Consider the following 22088-nt stretch of genomic DNA (forward strand, 5'->3'; position numbering starts at 1 on the left):
CGTGTGTATTTAAACAGCAACTATGTCCAAAAATGTCCATCCAGTCAAGACGGTTGGGAGGACATGGTTATAGAGTGCAAATTATACTATTTATGTTGTTGGTAAAATGACCATCGATCCACTGGACTAATTATTTTAAAAAAATGTGCCAATGTCTTCCCCACACACAGCCCTTATACGACCTGCAGCCACCAGCAGTTAAAAGTAATGACACAAGGCCTATTAGTAATGAGACAAGTTTTGATGCCTGCCATGACAGACAGAGAGTGGAATAAGTGGGCTAATAGTTAATATAGATTTTTTCCTCGATAATATCTGTGCTTTTGTGAGAGAAATTTAAAAACTCCAAAAGTCCAAAAATTAACATAACTGACTTTATTAATAAAAAGGTTTGACGTAAAGAATGTTGAATGTTAACCTCTGTCAACTGCTCAAACATTTAACAAAAAAATGTCAGAAATCAAATACAATAACAAAGTAAAAAGAAAAACTGCAATGTGCTTAAGACAGTTTTCCTTCATATCGTTATCCAAGTTTCCCGTTTGTAATCGTACTACACAACACATAACAGAGCTATCTTTTACAAATTAAAATTAAAAAATAAATATGAGGTCCCTGTGTAAATTATCACTTCAACTGATCCAATTAACATAGTTCTTTACATTTACACTTTTTAAGGCCTTTGTTTAAATTTTCTTTGAAATTAATCCAGAAACTTGGTAACCAACCTTTACCTCCTGTGAAGCCCCTTGACTGAAGAGAGCTCAAGAATTGGACATCGGACTCCTGGCTTTCTGATTTTCTTTGCAATGACATCAGGAGGACCAACAGCATTTAGCAGCAGATAGCAGTGTACTGTCACAGTGGATAAGACGCAGAATCCATAGCTCATTCTCCCATTTACTTGTTTGCGATAATGATGGTCTAATAGACAAAGTAATATTGTCATATGGCAATTCAATTGTTGCCAAATGACACATTAATGACATATAACCTAATCTAAGTCAACTACCACTATGAGTCAATGTACGTTGTGCCATGACTCATTCAGGTAGCAATCAAACAAAATGATACCTCTATGAGTCATGGTACCCTGTTCTGTTTCTCAGAGGTAGTAACCTAATTTAAGTATTAGTCAAGTACCTCTATGAGTTACAGTACCTTGTTCCGTGACTCAGAAGTAGTTACCTAGTCATAGTATTAGTCAAGTACCTCTATGAGTCTGTGAGCCATTTGTATCTATACCTTTAGTTATCCAATCTATGTGAATGTGACAGCATTGCGTCTTACTTAGTAGACGTGTGCAGTTGTCCTGCATAAAGGCCTACCTACAAGGACTACACCACATGCTCAGGGGGGTCAGCTCAGTCAGTAAAAACTCAAACAACACATTCAACTACATTCAAGGTGCTCTGTGTTTGAAATACTTAAAACACTGAGTGCATTAGTGCTGTGCATTCATTATCTCCCCGTTAACAACCAATACTAAGGAATGTACAAAACGAGAAGAGAAAAAAAGTCACATTCAAATAAAAAGGTCTGAGGGGTGAGGAAGAGGGGAATAGATCCATCATTACCCAGGTCCCGCCAATCCCGGACCCCCCCCCCCCCCCCCCCCCCCCCCCAAGTCTGTCAACGACATGATTGACACGTCATCTCTTGGAGGCTTGGTTACGATCATAGCTACAATAAGGAGATATCACCGGTTGAAACGTTACAGTGTCCTCCAAAGATAAAAAAAAGAAAAGTACCTGTGTTCTAATGCATGCCGGGCTCACACCATCCCATCCTCCACCTCCCAATAGTCCACAGCGATCCACTTCCTGTATGAGCTCAGCTCAAACCGTCTTACAACATTGTCTTCATCGTCTAAACGAAAAAAAAAGGTCCCCTTCTCTCCGGAGCAGTTCCCTCACACGGAGCCGAACTCGGCCATCCAGGACTCGTACTTCTCCAGGTCGGACGCGGACACCGACTTGGAGATCTTGGTGAGCGTGAGCGTGAAGTCCTCCATGGTGACGGGCATGAGCAGCTCCTCCTTGGACAGGGCGCGGATCTCCTCCGGACTCAGGCCCTGGATGCGCCGCCGCATGGCCATCATGGAGGCGTCCCTGGTGGGCACACAGGGAGAAGGAACTCTTACAGATACAGACCGGGTGAAGAAAAAAAAAGCAACATTTTTTTTCTATGCACGAGGCCCTGGGAATGTACGGCGCTGGCATTAGGGCTAGACAGGGCCCAGGAGCCGTTACAGGCGGAGAACTGGCTTGTTAATTGACAAAGATGGAAGAGGTACTTTGTCCATTGTGAACCGTTCATAGAACTGAAAGGGTGAGTTACATCTCAGGTTCTAGGGTTAGGTTCCCTACGGAATAAAGAATGACTTGACTCCCCCGAAGGATGAAGACATGATCATCGGCACAATATAAACTTAAAAATTCTGTCCGACATTCTATCTAGCAAAGGAATAACTCCCAGAAACAACAACAGAGGACACCAATAGCTCTAACGGCTATATGGTATAGTGACTTGGGTGTACTTGTCTGGCTGGTGAGCGCCTATTTCGCCGCATACTCTCTCGCCCTTGCCGGCACACAAACACACCTGCAGACGTTGGTGATGTCAGCTCCAGAAAAGCCCTCGATCCTCTCTGCGATGAAAGCCAGGTCAACGTCAGCGGCCACATCCACCTCCCTCAGGTTGAGCCTCAGCAACTCTGTACGACCCACGGCTGGTAGGACACACACACACACACACACACACACACACACACACACACACACACACACACACACACATGATTCATGGCAGATATTTGATTGTTTGAATGTAATTTATACACTTTTAATCTATACACTTGCATTGAATTTATTTATTTCGTCCTTCCCTCCTATTATATATAGTCATTTTAACTAGATTACATTTAGGAAATAAAATTATTTGGATTTATTCTTTGTATATTTTCTTGTAAAACACATTGCATTGCAGTTGCAAAAATAAATGGGATAGGGTGTGGCTGGTATCAGGCTGTGTGCGTGTGTGCATCACCTGTAGGCAGGGCGATGTAGATCCTCTTTTCCAGGCGCCGGCGCAGGGCTTCGTCGATGTCCCAGGGGAAGTTGGTGGCCGCCAGTACCATCACCATCTTGGAGGGGTCGTCATTCTCCGAGGCCCCGCCCACACCTGCTCGCCACAAAACCAAACCCGCCCACTGCATCACTCACTCTGCTTTGTTGGCTTGATGGCCGTGTTTTCATTTCGTTTTTTTTCTGATTAAAACAGGAACCTAAACCAAAGATTATCTACTAGGGTAGGGTAGATACCACAGGGACCGCAAAACAGCCTAACGAGACGTGTGGGCTGTTACGACACACCTGGAGACCTTTGTATCAGAATATACATCAGCAATTTTGGTTTGCTCAAATACATCAGACGAGTAGGAACCTGTGCAAGCTACATCGCTTGGGAAAACAATGACATTGGGAGAGGGAAAAATGGCTTGACAGATGAGTCCTCCCACAGGGTAATTGCAGACTTAATAATCGCAGTAATTAATTGAAATCTATATTCCGTTTAAAATGTCATATCAAAACACAGCATGGTCTTTAAATGATTTAACCACTGATCAATCGTCTGTCTGAGTAACCTCACTGTCAGAACACGGCGTGTCAGGGGAATACTTGTTGGCAAGATTTTAATTGGGATTTTGGATTCCGATTACCTGAAGGCTAAAGGGTAAGGGTATTAATAACTTATGACTCCTGTGTGCAGATCTGCATCCCGCTCACCGTCCATCTGCACCAGGAGCTCGGACTTGACCCTACGGCTGGCCTCGTGCTCGTCCGATGTCCCCCTCCGGCCGCAGATGGAGTCGATCTCGTCGATGAAGATGGTGGTCGGGGCGTAGAACCGAGCCTGGGAAGACGAAGTATGTCAGAATGTACAGTTCTAACATCAAAGATGTAAGAATGTATGGTTCTACCCTGAAGGATTTAAGAATGTATGGTTCTACCATCAAGGATTTAAGAATGTACGGTTCTTCACCATTTTAATTGCTGCTCAACTGCAAGCAAATGTCAGCAACGACATAAACACACAGACACATACACACATACACACAGTCTCACCATCTCAAACAGCAAACGGACCAGCTTCTCGGACTCGCCCCGGTACTTGGAGGTGAGGGTGGAGGAGGACACATTGAAGAAGGTCGTCCCGCACTCGGTGGCCACAGCCTTGGCTAGCATGGTCTTGCCAGTCCCTGGAGGGCCGACCATCAGCACACCCTGTTAGGCACCAAAGATAGAAGGGACAGAGCGAGAGAGAGAGAAACCGAAAGAGAGAGCGACAGACAGAGAAAGACAGAGACACGTTTGTTTAAACTACAACATGTCGAGTCTCAAATAGACACCCATAGATTAAAACAACATTTATTCTGTACAGAAGGAATTTTTTTAATGTGGAAGTGAACAATAACATGAAATGGGGGTCAACTCTGCAGCATACTGACAAAGCAAAAGTGAGAGCAGAAGTGAGAGCATTCTGTAGACCCAAGTAACCCAAATTATTCTGGTTGTCTTTTAGACTTAACATGGGGCTGTTGGTCAGATTAGAGAGTTATTGTTAGAGCGGAATTTGTAAGAAATAGCATAGCCTTCCCTAAGCTATTAGCGAATTTTGATTTTAGATTGAGACCAGGTAATTTTAGACCATTCGGGGCATGTTTTCTGTGATTGTTCCAGGTGATCCATTTAACACGTCAATAACAGCTTAGTGAACCTCAACACTGCTCAATGGCGGAGTACATAGGGGGGAGGGAGGGAGGGAGGGAGGGAGGGAGGGAGGGAGGGAGGGAGGGAGCAGAGCGGGAGGGTTGTTTGTTCGGTTAGGTTTCAAAAATCTCTCTCTTTATAAATCTCAAATCCTATGTATGGTGAATGGTGAAGCGCAAACACACAACACCATGCACACCCATGTTTGTGTGTGTGTCAATGAATGCTATTTGCACCTTCCAGGGTCGACGGATGCCCTTGAAGAAGTCAGGCATCCACATGGGCAACACCACCGCTTCTCTGAGCAGCTTCTTAGCATCCTCCAAATCAGCAATGTCCTCCCTAGGGGACACACACACACACACACACACACACACACACACACACACACACACACACACACACACACACACACACACACACACACACACACACACACACACACACACACACACACACACACACACCTTGAAGCCTGGTGTTATGGGTAGCATTACCTACACAAATATTTGAGTGTTTAGGTGCGCGTGTCCCGTCGTCATACCAGTGGATGTTGGGGTTGCGAGAGACAATATCCCTCTCTAGCGCTTCCACCAGGTCGCTGTCCTGTCCAGCACCCTCATACTTTCTCAGCTCTCCTTCTCCTATACCTTCACCTTTCTTTGACTGGTGGGGATGGGTGAGAAGACAAAGCATTCACAATACAAGCTATTGCACTTTAAAATCACGTCTATCCAGTGCAGGTAGTGTCAGGTTTTGAGTGTCCTGTTCCATATGGCTCGTATCCTTAATGCCTTATATTACTATGATTTTATCCGCTAAATATCAGCCTACCCAGGGATTACAGATAAAACTGTGCCTCTTGGTTAACTCTGGCAGGTGTACAGGAATGTAATCAAGGTGCACAGTCATGGTCAAAGAAACCATTCTAGGAAATTAGAAGGACCAAACTAGGAGAAGATTAGGATTCAGTAGCATCCTGACCTTGTCGTCCTTGGCCTTGTGGCCCCGGTTCTCCCTGGAGGCTTGCCGCTCTGACTTGGGGTTGACCGGACCACGGCCCGATGGTGCTGCCGCTCGTGGCTTCACACCGCTACTGGGACGCCTCGCTGCAGCAGGGTTCCTGCACATGAAACACATGGATATGAGCTCAAGTAGCAGCTAACAAGAAATAAAAAACGCAGAGGATTGTCCTAGTCTGTGGGCTAAGCTGCTGTCACTTATGCAGGCGAAAGGGAGAGTTCGAGTCCCTTGGGGGCGAACGCAAAGTACTTTGCCAGTATCAGAGCCAGCCTGCCAATTATCTCAAACCAGACAAAAACAGGTCCCCAGACACAGAAGATGAAAAACCACACATACCGCCGTTGGCACGACACACCTATGGACAGGAATGCAACTACTTATTTGCAAGGAGGAACAAGGAGGGGTCTTGTACAGTGTTAATCTCGTTGAACTACTTGGCTCCCCAACGTCGGATAGGTGACAGAGAACATACCGGTGTTCTGCCGGGATGGGAGGGGGCCAGACGGCTGGATCCTGTGGCCGCTCATCTGGGACTGGGAGAGCAGCGGAGAAATCCACAGGCTTTTCTGACTTGAAGCTCTCAAGTGTTCCCACAATTCCTTTCACCTGCTCATACTCTTCTGACAGCTCGTGCTTCACCTGGTGCAAATCAAAACATGAGGTTACGTTTGTATTTACACAGGTTTGGCTCAACCTGCTGTGGAAGAATACACAGGCTGCATTGGCTGGGCTGCATAATTTGCAATTATTGTTATTTATGATCAAATGTGTAGGAATAGTAAACAGTGGCAGTTGTATGAGATATGTGGGGATTTAATACATTTGTGTTCTATGATATCCTCCTCATAATGTTGGATTTCACCGTCTATAGTGTTAACGTGCATCAGAAAATCCCGAACCTGTTGCCATTTGACTTTGAGGGCAGGGTCTCGGAGAGACTGGCAGTACTTGTGTATCTGTTGAATGACTCCCTCGTAGTACACCATTGAAGAGTCATAATTCCCCAGCAGCGCATATTCTCGCCCCTTCTTTGCGTTGTCACATATCTCAGCCAAATTCATACTGGACGGTGGCTCTGCAGGGAAAAAAAACTTGGCTTTTACCCAAAATTTCAAATCTTGAAAAGAAGTCACATGATGACAACAAGGCCAGTCATTCATACCAAGTCCCCATTGAAACAAATACTGATATACAGGTTGTTGTCATTGTAATAACAACATAGCAATTTCATTATTCAAAATATGTGCAGAATGCATAAGGCGGGGTTTACATTACATTTCAGAAGTTCTATATAAATGTACAGGCCTATAAGAAAACATAAGTTAGTACCGCTGCCGCCCTGTTAGCTTGAGCTAGCTCGAACCACTAGCTGGGCCACAGAAAAGTAAACCAATCGCATGCATGGAGAGATACCGTTAACACTACGGCTAATCTACTGAATGCGACACATCAATTCGTAGACACAAAAACAACTGACGGTTGACTCACTACGTCTTAAATACATGTTATTATACACTCACTGTTACAAAATGTAATACGGCGAGTATAAATGTCTTGGATCAGGCGAAGTCCAAACACAAGCCAATGTTACCATGGTCGCCGAGACGCCGTGTGGAGAATGACTGAACGCCTTATTAGTGGTGCGTTCAAGTCCTCGTTGAAAACATGTAGAACAGAGCCATCAAAGAACCTAAGCCTACGTGAAGTCTGCACATGATGTTATGCAGTGCATTTAACAGAAGCAACACTCTACATTATTTCCGGCCTACTGCATATGTAATAATTAAGTTAAATAACACCCCATTTTAGCCATTATGTCTTCATTATGTATTGTATTACATATATTATATACATAATGCATGGGCATATCCATTATAGCATGACACATGTTTACATGTAACGTAAATAATTCCATCAATCTTTATTGTGAATACCTGATTTAGGGTGAAGAGATCCTCACACTCACAGGTGTGTCCTGGGTAGTATACCAAATATTCTCATGCAAAGGAATTTCATGTGTTTTATTTTATTTCAATTTAGCAATTTTATACTTCAATAAAAAATTAAATTAAAAAAACGAGAACAATAACAACATTTTACTCCAAAATAAAAGCTACATTGTCAGACACTGGCATTTCTCTCAAATAAAGTGTTACATATGAGCAGGCATAGTTTATTAATCACAAAGACGGGATATAATATTTACAGTTCAAATGTGTGTACTGTATTATTCACAACTACATTCTGTTCCACAGTGGTCCCTTTCTTAACTGATGAAATGTTATGTAGATTGTATTATTCTGCAAGCTCACAATACTGCCAGCAATGGAAATTACAGTAGCAAGTAATTAATAGGAACCCCCTTTTATCTCAAAGAGCACATGCACATTCAATACAGAAAGGCATGTTCAATCCCAGGGCCCTTTTTCTGTGGTTGTTTTATATTGTGTTTACAAAGCAGACGTTTTTCAGTATTTTGCAATCAATGTAGCGAAACTTATTGCATTTACTTAATGTTCCTCTTTTGCTTTGTGTACTATTTTTCTACTTTTTGAGTTATACCTTAAACCTACAGTAAACTTGTTCATATTGGAGGCTTCTTTCTTTTATCACATGGATTTGTCCTCTTTTACACTCTTTGAGATTGTATAAATTGCTATACAAATGAACTTCGCTGAATACCTTTACACTGTTCTGGTCTTAACATTTGTTCGCAGCTTTACATGACCCTATGGGGGAACCCTGGTTGTGGTTAAATTGCTGAACACCCAATTCTCGCTGGTATTTCCACTTTACTTCCCCTTGGGGGAATTCCCACCATCAAATGAATACCATTCAAATTTACCTAAGCACCGTTAAGACTTTAGACTACAGGCAGCACCTTATTCCCGACATGCATTGTTGTTTGATCAGCCATCTGCAAGAAACCAGAACAACATGAAGACGTATGGGAGATCGGTTGGAAATCAACAATGGAAGACATTCATATTGCTAACCCTGTATACGCACATACGCAGGCACACACACCAGCAGTGCGGCTACACTTCAGCATTGACAACCTGTGGCCTCATGTTCTCTCTGATACCAAAGCAGACTCGAGCTGCTCTCACTGGGCTGCTTCAGTCTCAGAGGCTTATGGTTCTTCAATCTGTAGGCCAATGTCAGGAAGATTGAATCAACGTGTTCCTTCTCAGCAGGGTCCTTGGCTGACGTCTCAAACAGGGGGAAGTTGTAGCCATCTGCCATGCGTTGGGCGTGGGACGTTGGCACCTCCCGATGCGCTCTGAGGTCGCATTTGTTGCCCACCAGGATGCGGGGCACCATGGGGCCCACAGAGTGCCGGCTACACTCACTGATCCACTCGGGGAGGCTCTCAAACGAGGTCAGGCTGGTCACGTCGTACACAAAGACGACGGCGTGTACGTTGCGGTAATAGTGCTCTACCATGCTCTTCCTGAAGCGCTCCTGCCCGGCTGTGTCCCATATCTGCAGCTGATGGTGGAGGTCAATAAAGGCATAACATATATATTAGTTATTATAAACTTATTATAAACTAAAAACATTTTAGATCCAAATAGTTAACATAATGAATAACACATGAGCTATAAACACACAAACACAAATCAAATACACATCATATACAGGCACACACAACAAACAAATATACATGACTTATAGGCTATATATAGACCAATGGAGATGCATGTAATACATCACACATAATTATATTTGGTCTTTATGACAAGTATTATAATGATTTGGATTGTATTATCTGCAATTCCATTGTAAAATACGAGAAAATGCTTAATAGAATCGATCAGCTATGTGATTTGTACCGTCGCATGCTATGATGGAGGTCACATATCTAGAGAAGCAAAAACGACGTGGCTTATTTTACAGCAAGCGAGCTAGTTATATTTTTGACTACCTTTCGTTTCAGACAGAGCAGATAAAACGAGTACTTCAGAAGCAGTTATTTTCTATATGTGGTGGGCTAAGCACGCCTTATTATGGAGGTCCTTAAATACCACGACGGGGTTAATAATGCTGTAGGATCCCTAGGGTTGTTAACACATATCTAGGTATAACACTTTGAAACCCTTACCTTGATTCGTTCTCCGTCGAGCTCGAGTGTCTTTTCTCTGAAATCAACACCGATGGTAGCCTCTGGGTTTTTGAGAAAAATGCCGCCACAGAATCTATAAGTCAAGCACGTCTTCCCTACATTAGAGTCACCTATTACTATGATCTTAAAAATGCGAGCTTCGAGGCTATCATTTTCAAGCTGTGATGACAATTGAGTATCATTTCGATTGAAAACTGTATCAAAAACCTCCACAGGGTTGTTTTCAATTGCCATTGCTCATCCCCGCCACCTAGATGTAGTACATTCTAAACACCGCGAGAATATACGACCCAATCGGTGCCGCGCATCCACACAATAAAGATCAACTGAATTTCCTTCAGTGCCCGTATAAAACCTTTGAGCATGTTTATTCCATGTGTTCAAATGAAATTAAAAAACGCATAATTAAACTTGGAGTGGGAGGTATACCAAACCAGGCTTTAAGCATAAACATTTAGACTTTTAATTAAAACAGTTAGAATTCATGTTATGCTATCTTCACCATCCACTAGGCATATATTACTTTAGAAGGAATACACAAATCAAATATATACACATATCATAGTGCAATGTACTTTCATTCCATAGACCCTGTTTTTCCCCAATTTCAAACAATCTAAACTATGGAAATAACACAACAGTAAAATAATTTAACATTAACGTTTAAACCACAACATTGAAACACATTTTCTTCAGGGATTTAAATTCAGTAATGGCATATAGGCTTTGCTCGGCCTGACCTGAGTACAGTGCATTGGCTGTTCATTTCATTAATTTTTACAAAATTGGCTTTGCCTTAATTAAGGGTAAGAAAGGGGTATGAAATAGAGGTGGCCGATTTAGAGTGTATGGTATTCTGACTTAAAATGGAGGCAAATAATGATAATAACCAGTACAAATAATAATAAACAGTAGGTATTCATGTGTTCTAAATATGGACAGCGAAATCGAAAGTTTCTTTAATCCTTCAATCACAATGCTCATCAATGAGGGATACAAAAGCTTATTGACACACCACAAAAGTTCTTGGCTCAGAAAGACATCCACCTGTCACACACCTGCTTTAAATGAAAAACACCACACCGAGTCGGGCATTGCGATGGCCCCTTGCATATGTTACACTTGCCTCCTGTAAAAAATTGAAAAAAACGAAACACCTGCAATGTCGCAATAATCATCACCAGTTCTCATCGGAGAACGAGCTGGAGCTCGCCGAGTCGGACTCGGCGTCCGTCAGGCCGTCCAGGTCCCAGTCGGCGCTGGAGCCGCTGTCGTCCTCCTCCTCCATGGACACGCTGTGTGCCGAGCCCAGGCAGGGCGGGTACAGCCGCGTGGCAACACACACAGGCCCCAGTGTGCACACGTACACCGCCATGACGTTCTTCCAGGTGTCCCGGGCGGGCTCGTACTCGTGGATCAGCATCCGGTTCTTGTTGTGCTGAAGCAGCGTCTGCGTCAGCAGCAGCAGCTTGCCGTCGTGCTGGATCACCTGGTAGTTGAGTGCCCGGCTGTCGATGGGGATGTCACCCAGCCTCTTCCACTCCCCCCGGCTTGGGCTGTAGGCCTTCACCACGGGGATGTCGCACACGCACACGATCTGGTCCTGGAACACGCACGCCTTGTGCAGCTTGTCCCGCCGCAGCGAGCCGCAGTTGCGCCAGCGGTTGCGCCGGGGGTCGTAGCAGAGCATCCGCCGCCGGTTCACCACGTACAGGTGCTCGTGGAGCGTCACCACCTGCATCTTGCCCAGCGAGTGGGGCAGGGGGGCCACAAAGGTCCACTGGTTCCTCTGGACGCTGTAGCACTCCACCTCCTTCAGCCGCACGTCCGTCACGGGGCTCCGACCCCCCAGGATGTACACGTGGCCGTTGAGGTAGCCCATCCCGGAGTGGATCCGGGCCAGGGGTCGCTCGGCCAGCTCCTGCCAGTTGTTCAGCAGCGGGTTGTAGAGCCAGAAGTGTTTGGACAGGTGGGAGGCTAGGTAGAGGTTGTTTTCAGGCGTGGCGCAGGCGATCAGGGACTCCATGGTGGAGCGCTTGTAGTCCTGACTGCTGAGGTCCACCAGTGGGGGGGCCATGAAGTAGAGGTCCTCAGAGTAGGGGTCGCAGCACATTATGTTGTCGTTTGGCAGGCCAAAGAAGAGGATCATTTCTTTCGCGCTGGCGCCTATCCTGTGCTTTGGAGTCGCCGATTTTGCAGATATGTCCTCCTCGGACGACCGGTTGACAAAGTATGCCAGATATTTCTCAATTAATGGACTGGCCATGAGGCTCTCCAGGTAAGGTTTGTCCCCCTCAGCAAACAGGTTCCAGCGCACACACCGGAGAACCTGTAATGCGTCCTCAGTCTCCACTGGTGCATTGGCCTGTATCCACTGTAGAGCTGCTGAGCACACTTTTCTTTCACAGTCGACATCCAGAGTGTCTAAACCCAACACCTCTTGTATATGCGTCAAGTCCAGGTCACAAAGCTCATTTCCATTAAAAAGATGGTTAAAGTTTTTTGCTATGAACGTTTGGGCTTTTTCTTTTAATTCGAGATTACCAAACGTGTCAGCAAAATTAAGGAGGCCCACACAATTCGAGAGGTCCAGCCTCCGCGTCATAAAACTCGAACAGGCGAGTCTGACGTACTCGAGCTGTAACATATTGGCAGCCCCGTAAACCTTTTGGACATTGCTCTCTGTAATTGTTACTTTTCCAGTGTAACAGTAGTCTATTATCACAGACATGGATTCGGCGTCCACACCCCGAATTACTACTTTATCCTGCATACTTTCATTTAAGCCACCAGTGAACATGCTTTTGAAATAGGGACTGGCAGCAGCGAGGATGTTGCGGTTGCACTGGAAAAGTTTTTCAATGTCACCTTTGACTGACTGCTCGTCGCAGTGGTCCAGGGATCCGTCGCCCTGCACTCCGATAACGATGTCAGCGAGCAGTCGGGAGTCGTACAAGGATTTAAGTTCTTTAAGTAAGCCTCGGGCATGGTCGACGTCTTCCAATTCTTCGGGACCACTGAAATAACTCAATACCGATGCCATCGAGAAAACGTGCTGTCATCAACTATTGTTTTCTTTGCGAGAGAATAGCTTCTTAATAAATCACAGAGGACGATTTTGTATCCTTGGTTAACTTGGCGCTAAGACTACTGTTATTGCTCATTCGTCTCAAGATAACAATCATAGAAAATGTATTAGCAGCGACTTGCTAGATTAACGCTGGCTTGATTGTATAGCTTACAATTCGTCAATGCATTTCCGTATATTGCTAATGATGTGTCCAAAATATGCTTACTCCGTAAATATGATTCGTCGATATAAATTTGAACAGTTTCACCCATGTTTCTGAAGGCATATTCCAGGCATACTCGTAGTATATTTGACGTCCCAATGAAAGCAGCTGTGTAGCGTTTTTTGAAATACAGTAGCATACGACTTTCCCCTCACACAATCTTGCTAATGTGATGGCCGCACATGTCTCTGATTGGTCACGAGAGATTGGGGGCGCACCAAGTTTGGTTGACTTCTTTTTCATAGGGACGAGCATAGAGACGAGTGCCAACCCTTTTCATGATATTTTTATTGAAGCTCACATTTGAGCTTCAATAAAATATTAATACATTTAAACCGTACGTCTTTAATCAGTTATTATAGACTAATAGAAAGATATCTTGCATTAAATAAATAAGAATGTTGCATGCTGAAAACAATGAACAAAATGGTCCTTTCCACCTACCAAGAGCTCTGCACATACCTATTTGCCCACCGGCCTGCCTTTACCTACCTACCTAACAACGTAGCTGCCCAATTAGCTACCTTTTCATTCCGACATCTATTCAACGTTGGGATTCATTTTTAATTCTTGATAGTTAATATATAGATATTCTTAATTGTAATAATGACGATCTAAGATAATTGAAATTGAACAAGTATACCACAGTTAGATACTTTTATTTGTGGGTACATGTATAATTGTGTTTATGCTTTAATGTGTGGGTTTGTGTGTGTGTGTGTGTGTGTGTGTGTGTGTGTGTGTGTGTGTGTGTGTGTGTGTGTGTGTGTGTGTGTGTGTGTGTGTGTGTGTGTGTGTGTGTGTGTGTGTGTACGTGATTATGTGTGTGTGCATGTATGCGTAGTTATAGTATGAACAACTGTTCTTTCATTTCTTTCCAGCTTCAGGTGTATCTCCGGTTGAGTTCGTTGATCCTGCGGAGCCCCTCCTTATTGTTGATGGTCTTGTGGACGGTGATGAGGTAGGGGAAGGCGGAGGGGAGCTCCACCCTGCGGCTCAGCCTCTGTTGGCCCCAGTGGAGGCACCGCAGCCTCTCGGCCAGGTCCCTCCTCCCGGCACGCTCCAGACCGTCCTGCAGGAGCTTTGTCTTGTTACTCTTGTCCCATGATGACTCGTACCTTGGGTCAAAAGGGAACACGTGAAGAAAGATTCTCACAAAGGCTGCTAGGATACTGTGAAAGGAAAAATGTGGATTATTATCTTTGTTTGAAACATATGCAAATAAGCAATTTGCATTTGTATGGGGTGATCCATCATATGAAACATTTAACTCAGGGTTTCTCAACTGGGAGTTGGTGCACGACATGTGCTAGTTAGGTTTTCAGCTTTGGTTTTAGGGTTAGGGTTTTGTTCCCAGGACAACGGTTCCAGAAAGGGACCATAGTCCCAGGACAGGGCCCAAAGGGCTCCACAGCCATCCTGGTGATCCACCAGGACTGGGTTATTGAAAAATGTCTAAAACTAGCATTTGAGAGTTCACACGTAAACATACACACACACACACACACACACACACACACACACACACACACACACACACACACACACACACACACACACACACACACACACACACACATACACGTACATACAGTGTCACACACACAAACACCAACAAAAATGCACATAGGAGAGGTGACACACACACACACACACACACACACACACACACACACACACACACACACTCTACCAGCATTCCAACATTTTTCTGGCTTGGACGCTCTTTTCGACGGACTTGGACTGGAACTGCCTGATCTGAGCTCTGGTGAAGCCAAGTTCATCACCCAGAACGGTCCACTCAAAACCCAGCTCCCTGGCGATCTCTTGCAATGTGGTCAGGTTGATTACCGCATCCTAGAAATAAGAAAATGCATACATTTCTACTTATTTGATCTATGAAAAGGCCTCTTAATTTTAAAGTGATTTATATTGAATTGTAAATGACTGCATACCTCTTGTGCTTTATTTGGCATTCTCTCAAAAGACAAGGTTGGCTCCCTGCTTTGCATGACAACACAAAGAAATAATTAGAAAGACGAGTGTAAGTTTTCCCCCTTCTATACTAAAGTTATCATTAGGTCATTTATAGGTTGTATGTTAGTGATCTAGAAGTTCAAATAGCATTGCACACTTACATATTATCAGAAGATGTTTGTCGAGGAGGGAATGTGAGTGTGATGAGTTTGATCCTAGCGTTACCTTGGAGCTTGGTCATCAACATCTTGCCCTGTTAAGGTTTAGTTTGAAGAACAGTATCTGCCTTTAAGCTAATCATTACCAGATGATCTCTGCTGCTAAATATTAGGATGTCTGGATGAAATTAGGATGAAATATGACAAACGTCAAATAATTGCATCAATGTTATAATGACCTTACTCAAAACAACCTTGTAACATATTTGATTTAAAATGCATTATAGATACACAGTATAAACATTACAGGCACAGGAAATATTTTTAAAAAGCACTTTTATTTTATTTAAAAATGAACATCTTCCTCAATTTATTGTCCCCATAAAAAGCCTCAAATGTGGATGTGCAATATCATTGCAGCGACTGTCATCAAAAAACATCAAAACATCAACTTTCTTGTAAACAGTTATGAAGATTAACAATGTGTGACTGTGCAGTTATATTTTAGGTTACTTTGTTTACTTAAAAACAACAAATAATGTATTTGATGTGTTAATAATACGTAATAATACTTCTGAAAAAGTGCTGTAAGTTGCAAAACAATAAATATAACATATTTTCCACTACGGTAACAGGCACAAATCATTCGTAACTCGATTTTAGTATAACTTTATATTCAATGGCAAAAGCATAAATAACAGAATTAAACCATGATAAAATATGATATAAAATCATTATAAGCTTGTAATAACGCAAAAAGCCTTCAATTTTGAGTTTTGTCGTCTTCCAAACTGAGTTGTACTTCTTTTCAAATCAATCAAACCATGAACTATCCACAATTGTTTATGCATACCACGTCACAGAGGATCACTTTCATGTCAAACAACTGATTATCAACATATTGCCAGGCTCAGTACACTCATTTCCCAACAGGTCAGTTTTTGTATCAGCAGGTTATTAGGTCGAAATCCAGCCTGCTGGATCCCTACTCCTCTCGGTACTTTACCATATGGTACAACAGTGCTTCCCAAATTGTAACAGTCTTTCTCTCTCGGGTAAAACCCCAAGAAAGGACCCATCTGACAACGTAACTAGCAGATGAGTTGGGGCCGGGGGGGTTTTGTGGGGCTCTCTTGCAGTGTTACCCTGTACGCCGGGCGGAGGCGCGTCTTCCTCAGCTCTGCCTCAGTAGCAGCCGTCCTTCCAACTCCCGTCCCTCAGGGCGCTCAAGGCGGCCATGCTCTTCGGAGGGGCCAGCAAACTGTGGGGTTTAAAGAGGTATGTGGAATCAGTTGAGGAGAGGGGAGAGCCTACACAACCGGGGTAGCGATAATACGCCCTGGCTCCCCGTTTCTCACACAGTTTAATGAGGAATCCGAGGGCAATTAAGCAAAAGGATAAAACCAAATGATCATCCGTTTTCATTGCAGATGTGTTCCTCTTCCCTGTGGTCGTCTCCACTTACATGGGTAATTAAACCTTAATTCATTTGCGCACCAAACATAATGCAGTGATTTACGTTGGGCTTACCTGCGTGTGGGCTGAGCGATTTTGCTGGGGCGGAATATCCCGCTGGTGCCTACGAAGGAGGCCGGGCGAGGTAGGGAGGTGCGGGGCACAGCGGAGGCCTGGTGGGTGGCTGCCTTCAGGGGCAGCGCCACCGGGTTGGTGCTGCTGGGCTTGAGGTGCTGGATGGGCAAGGCCCCGCCGCTGGGGAAGGAGTGCAGGCTGACCGAGGAGGTCATGCTGGGTGTGTTGGGGGTGGTGGAGGGTGGGGGGCCCTGCTGGACGGTGGGGCTGACATAGGCGGTGGCTTTCAGCGGCTGCCTTGTCATGTTGGCGAAGTTGCCCACACTCTGTACACGCTGGATGAGCTGGCCTGGAGAAGGGACTAGAGAGAAGGAGAGGGAGAGGGAGAGGGAGTGGGGGAGTGGGGGAAAGAGAGAGAGAGAGAGAGAGAGAGAGAGAGAGAGAGAGAGAGGGAGAGGGAGAGAGGGAGAAAGGGAGAGGGAGAGGGGGGGAGAGAGAGGGAGAGGGAGAGGGGGGGAGAGAGAGAGGGAGAGGGAGAGGGAGAGAGAGAGAGAGAGGGGGGGAGAGCAGGAGAGAGAGAGAGAGAGATTGACATCAGAGGGACTATAGAAATGTATTCTTGAGAGACGTTGGCATGCCTTTTGTGAAGCAGACATGCCTTCGATTTAAAGGATAACCAGGGAATACAATAAAACACATAAAACATAGGGACGATGTCACTTAGTTGCAAGTGACACCAACTGGCAGTCATTTGATCCAATCAGAGAGATAACTAAAACCCTGTTACCTACACTATGGATTACTCAATTGATGTTTTTTTCTTACTGTGTAAATTGATTGATTAAATCTTGTGTAAATCAAAAGTGTATCTCTATGTTGTATATCTTGCGAGCACACCTCCAGTATTGTCTCGAGTCCTAGTCTAGAACCAGCCCTACAAAGACAGCTCGGCTCCGAAAATAATTCAGTCGGCCAATCAACAATCGCAGTGTGTGATAAATAAATAAATGACAAAATCAGAAAGTACAATTTTGGACTTTTCTACGATGGATTAATTTATATTATAATCTTATTTCTGCTTTGGAATTAGTTTTATTTAAGTGCAGGATTTTTGGACTTAATGAAAATGGTAGCAGTAACGTTCAAAGTAACTGTGAAGGGTGCAACAGTGTTTACTTTGGAAACACGACACTCGGGATCTGACTGGCTGAAGCTCATCCAACCGGCTGCAGTGTGAGGTTGCCTGACAACGGCCATCAACAAAAACGTTCCGGTGCTAATGAGCGAAATTTGTCTGACTGTGCGAGGCTACGCCTATACCATTCCATGCATTAAATCCCTGTAAACAGTACAGCATGGGTTAACTCATAGACTTGAGGAGAGAAGGGTTTTTCTTACTGGATGACTGGAGTCGTGCAAGGCCGCTAGAGGAGTCAAAGCTCTGGCTGTTCCGGAGGGAAGACATCATTGGCAGGGAGGAGGGGCCAGGTGAGGGACTGACGGGGGACAGCAGGCTTGGAATGCTGGGGACACTAGCCATGCTGGGGGATCTGAGCAGGTTGGGCATGCTTCTCCGTAACTTCTCTATAGTCATAGCCGTGTCAAAACAATACAGTGGGAGAGTCAAGACGTGCATATACTGGTGTGCAGGAATCTGACCGGGGATACTACAGCAGCATAGCGTCACAGCATTTTTCTTGAAACAACATGATATCATCTGTTAACTCCGTTGTAATTGTGCATGCAAAAGTACCGGAAAATATTTTTTTTACTTGTTTGACAGAAATAAAGTGACGTGGAACCCAAATTATCCCACAAGAAAATATAAGGGTACTATTTACTCAACTCGGTTAATTTAAACCGGCCAGGCCAAATTAAAGTAGAAATCCACAGCAGTTTGGTTTGTCAGTTGTGCACGCAAAGGCTAAGGATCAATATAGGCATTATAAAAACGATAAAAACCTAATTAAACAAATAGAATACATTTAAACTCAATTCATAATTGTTTTCATATCATATATGAAGGGTTTTATTTACTGTGGAATTGAATGTAAAAGATTAATGATCGTTCCGTTTACTGTCAACCATCTGGTAAAATGTATTACAATATATCAGTCAGTGAACCAGTGTTGAATCCTTTTGACGTTGCCATGTCTGGATGCTGTAAAGACTCTAAACCCGCCTCCCCCATAAACCCGCTGGTCTCCCATCAGAGATGACCCACATGTGGTAGCCATGGTTAAGATGCTTAACGGGACCCAGTGGGACACAGCCTGCTCTCATTGGCTTTAGTCCCCACACCAAGCCCTCATCTGATGGATCATCTTGAATGTTGTCATTGTCATTAAACGGCCAACGCATTTCTGCAAATGAACAATTAATCATTTTGTTCATATTTATAATCAATGTGCAGAACCAGCTAATACAAACAAAAACAGTAATAAATAAATAATAATAAATATTTTCTTTCTGTATTTGACTGCTCCCCTCCCTCTCCCTATGTCCATCTCTTAGTTTTATTCCCCATTCTTAATCGCTTTTAATTGTGCATATTAAAGCACATTGTAAACCTTGTTTTGAAAGGTGCAACACAAATCAAGTGCATTATAACAATTATTCAAGTATTTGGTACTTCTTGTTCTTGGTGATTTGTATATATTCCCTTCCCCCTCACCTGCTGCGATACTCCTGTAGCCCATGCTGGTGTCCACGGCCAGGCTGGGGGCCCCAGAGTACTGGGAGAGCCCCCCCAGGGGGAACTGGGGGCTGGAGGGGCTGCGTCTGCAGTCCCTGATGCTGGAGAAGGTGTGGGAGTGGGGCAGGCCCCCCCGCTGCATGGAGCTGGTGCGGAAGAGCCGCGGCTGGGGAGGGGGCAGCTGGTCGTAGCCTTCGTCCTCGTCTTCATCCTCCTCCTCCAGGTCCATCTCGCTGCGCCGGAGCGAGTTGATGGAGAAGCTGGAGCTGCGGCGGCTGACTGTGGCTGAGGTAGAAGCGTAGTCCTGCCGGAGACCTGCAGGGGGCGCCACAAATCAGGATTTATCACAAGGACTCGTTAAAGCCGTCCACAGATGAAGCGCCGCGCCTAACATTGGTGCTACTTTACAGGTATCACCGATTCTCCACCTTGATGCTGTGCTCAAAGTTCAAACTATTTTGACCCAGTTGACGCTGACTTCTCGGAACGCATCCAATCAGAGCACAGCTTTGTTTGAAGTTCTATAACCAACAGTATCTAAACTCTAACGGCTTTCTCCCTTTCTAAACCTAAATACATGTTGGATGAGTTAAAGTGCTACACTCCCATCTGTTGGCTTGCTATATTCTGAATGCCTAACCTAGCGTCAAGTGCTTTTCGGGAGGCTCATCATGTGTGGACCTCTTTGACTACTTCCAGTATCAGAGGCACCGTCTGCGCACTCCGTTTGAAGGCACCTGTCAGCCATGAATCCCCATCATGGGGAGGGGGACACTTTGGACATACTGGTGCGTCAGTCCTTCACCCAAATCACCTACATAACATCAATAGGAATAGCCAAGATAAAGGTCAGACTATTTTGTTTTGGCTGGCTGACATTTCCCTCGCGTAGTAGGAAAAGAGGGAATGAGGGGAGAGAGCAGCTGGCCGGAAGACTCACTCTCCTCCTGAAGTCGAGCCATGACCTGCACGTCTGTCATGTCCTGTAGTTTGTAGCCCATTGAGATAGAGTCTTCCTCCAGCTCCGACGCCCCCACCTCGCTGTCCATGGAGGACTGGGGACTGACGGCCGCGTGCCGGCGAGCCACGCCTACAAGAACCACAACAAACACAAGATACTCATCACTCTGACCGGGACGCTCTCATATAAATATGATAACGTGTATTTTAATAAAGATACTCCAGACAGATTGCTGCCATTTTATCTGTTAGTTTATCTTATACCTAATATTTTATCGTATCATTTTAAAATGCTATTATTACTACTATTAATAGCACTACTATTCATTTGGGGTTATTTATTCGTTGAATGACTATGACTGCAGGAATGACATCATTGGTTTAATGATGCTTGCTTCGCACCCACGAAGTAAGCATCAGCATAAACACAGAGACAGCGGATGTCAGTATGAGCCTTACTGTGGAGGGCGGTGTTAGAGAGGAAGGTCGGAGTCCGGTCACTGAGGGTGGAGAGAGGCCTGCCCGGGAGGCCCAGCAGGGACACAGGATGGCTGGACAGGGCCAAGGGGGCTGGGCGTGGGAGAGATCGACAGAGAGGGCGGGGTTACAATCAGTCTCTAATCTCCAGGCAGAGGCACGTTTCCGTGCTGCTGCTTACATATTCCAGGGTCGATATCAACACTCTGTTTTGGAAGATATGTCCTAAGAAGACGTCCAATTGATTAAGGGAATAATCCGCTGGGATGTTTGGAGTGTATGTTACATCTTGTTGTGTGGGCAGACCAACCAAATTGTTTAAGCTCCTTACTAATATTACTTTTGATGGGTCAAGGACAGGCTGCCAACTTGCCCTCCTAGTACTAGAGGTTTTATGCATACATGATTACTGAGTGAGTGACTAAACTAGTACCGGTAGTTGTTGTTTCCTATGTAGTGTTCTCCAAAGTATGTAGTTATATGTATGAAGTCATAGGTATGAGTTGTAATTACAAGTGTACGTGTGCTCTTTCGCTCTTGATCTCATATTATCTGAGTGATAAGGAGTCTGTAGCATTGCTGAACAATATCCATATGTCGAGATAGGCTATGGCAAAACTTGTGAAGATCTTAATGAGAAAATGTCAATAGATGTGATACATGTGTATAAAAGTAGTTGACTGGCTTTGGTTTGGTTTGCATTGCATTTCAGTGCACTGCACTGCATTTCATTGCATTGCACTGACTAGCATTGCATCACCCCCCCCCCCCCGCAATGCCAACGTTGCACTTCGCACTATGAACTCCTTCATTTCAGGCTGTTTAGATCAAACGAACAGAAACAGCCATCATGGTTTACCTCACCCTGCTCTCGTCAAAAGCCATTCAAATCAGAATTTCAAAGTCACCTTGGCGTCAGAGAGACTAACGTAATATGCATGTATTACGTCCTTGGATGTGTCTCTAACAAACTACAACAACAACAACGAGACACAAGTAACCCAGTGAATAAAATCCAAAGCCTCTGGGATTAGAAGCAACCGTATATGACCTTGTTAATGTCATTAATTAATTTGA

General features: G+C 44.5%; 4 protein-coding genes across 6 annotated transcripts in view; all 4 read right to left on the bottom strand.

Moving 5' to 3' along the window:
* Positions 1–355: 355 nt before the first annotated feature.
* On the bottom strand, positions 356–7487 carry katnal1 (katanin p60 subunit A-like 1). Of its 2 annotated transcripts, none has more exons than XM_030342881.1 (11): positions 7387–7487; positions 6695–6870; positions 6268–6434; positions 5757–5895; positions 5317–5438; positions 5009–5114; positions 4128–4286; positions 3789–3915; positions 3049–3183; positions 2605–2731; positions 356–2111 (listed from the first exon to the last, which is right to left on the bottom strand). In XM_030342881.1, exons 2-11 carry the CDS (start codon positions 6854–6856, stop codon positions 1913–1915), a joined length of 1443 nt encoding a protein of 480 aa, XP_030198741.1. In that variant the 5' UTR covers positions 6857–6870; positions 7387–7487; the 3' UTR covers positions 356–1912. The 2 variants fall into 2 exon arrangements, with proteins under 2 accessions (XP_030198741.1, XP_030198740.1); XM_030342880.1 differs by having other exon boundaries at positions 7316–7430.
* A 213-nt stretch (positions 7488–7700) lies between these two features.
* On the bottom strand, positions 7701–10188 carry zgc:101559 (Rab33B_Rab33A domain-containing protein). The gene is made up of 2 exons (XM_030342883.1): positions 9901–10188; positions 7701–9287 (listed from the first exon to the last, which is right to left on the bottom strand). Exons 1-2 carry the CDS (start codon positions 10153–10155, stop codon positions 8841–8843), a joined length of 702 nt encoding a protein of 233 aa, XP_030198743.1. The 5' UTR covers positions 10156–10188; the 3' UTR covers positions 7701–8840.
* A 64-nt stretch (positions 10189–10252) lies between these two features.
* On the bottom strand, positions 10253–13372 carry kbtbd7 (kelch repeat and BTB (POZ) domain containing 7). Its single transcript, XM_030342879.1, has one exon. It carries the CDS (start codon positions 12962–12964, stop codon positions 11099–11101), a length of 1866 nt encoding a protein of 621 aa, XP_030198739.1. The 5' UTR covers positions 12965–13372; the 3' UTR covers positions 10253–11098.
* Positions 13373–15668: 2296 nt separating this feature from the next.
* The window catches only part of slain1a (SLAIN motif family, member 1a), an 11753-nt gene continuing 5333 nt past the window's right edge, over positions 15669–22088 (bottom strand). The window contains exons 4-9 of one of the 2 annotated variants that reach the window (XM_030342877.1): positions 20994–21104; positions 20515–20664; positions 19554–19889; positions 18278–18463; positions 16880–17240; positions 15669–16610 (exon numbers count right to left, since the gene is read on the bottom strand). In XM_030342877.1, the coding sequence (XP_030198737.1) occupies positions 16535–16610; positions 16880–17240; positions 18278–18463; positions 19554–19889; positions 20515–20664; positions 20994–21104 (1220 nt within the window). In that variant the 3' untranslated portion in view covers positions 15669–16534. The remainder of the gene's footprint in view (positions 16611–16879; positions 17241–18277; positions 18464–19553; positions 19890–20514; positions 20665–20993; positions 21105–22088) is intronic. The other variant, XM_030342878.1, reaches the window with a different exon arrangement.

This window comes from Gadus morhua, chromosome 20 (assembly GCF_902167405.1).
Source record: "Gadus morhua chromosome 20, gadMor3.0, whole genome shotgun sequence".
NCBI lineage: Eukaryota > Metazoa > Chordata > Actinopteri > Gadiformes > Gadidae > Gadus > Gadus morhua.

What these genes read in the sequence shown, in the direction of transcription:
- katnal1 (XM_030342881.1), bottom strand. Translation starts at nt 6,856, where the DNA reads ATGAATTTGGCTGAGATATGTGACAACGCAAAGAAGGGGCGAGAATAT. An exon ending in CCCATCCCGGCAGAACACCG is followed by an intron (nt 5,896 to 6,267) that starts GTATGTTCTCTG and finishes TTTCATGTGCAG; the next exon opens with GAACCCTGCTGCAGCGAGGC. An exon ending in ACAAGGCCAAGGACGACAAG is followed by an intron (nt 5,439 to 5,756) that starts GTCAGGATGCTA and finishes CATCCCCACCAG; the next exon opens with TCAAAGAAAGGTGAAGGTAT.
- zgc:101559 (XM_030342883.1), bottom strand. Translation starts at nt 10,155, where the DNA reads ATGGCAATTGAAAACAACCCTGTGGAGGTTTTTGATACAGTTTTCAAT. An exon ending in TCGACGGAGAACGAATCAAG is followed by an intron (nt 9,288 to 9,900) that starts GTAAGGGTTTCA and finishes CTCCACCATCAG; the next exon opens with CTGCAGATATGGGACACAGC.
- kbtbd7 (XM_030342879.1), bottom strand. Translation starts at nt 12,964, where the DNA reads ATGGCATCGGTATTGAGTTATTTCAGTGGTCCCGAAGAATTGGAAGAC.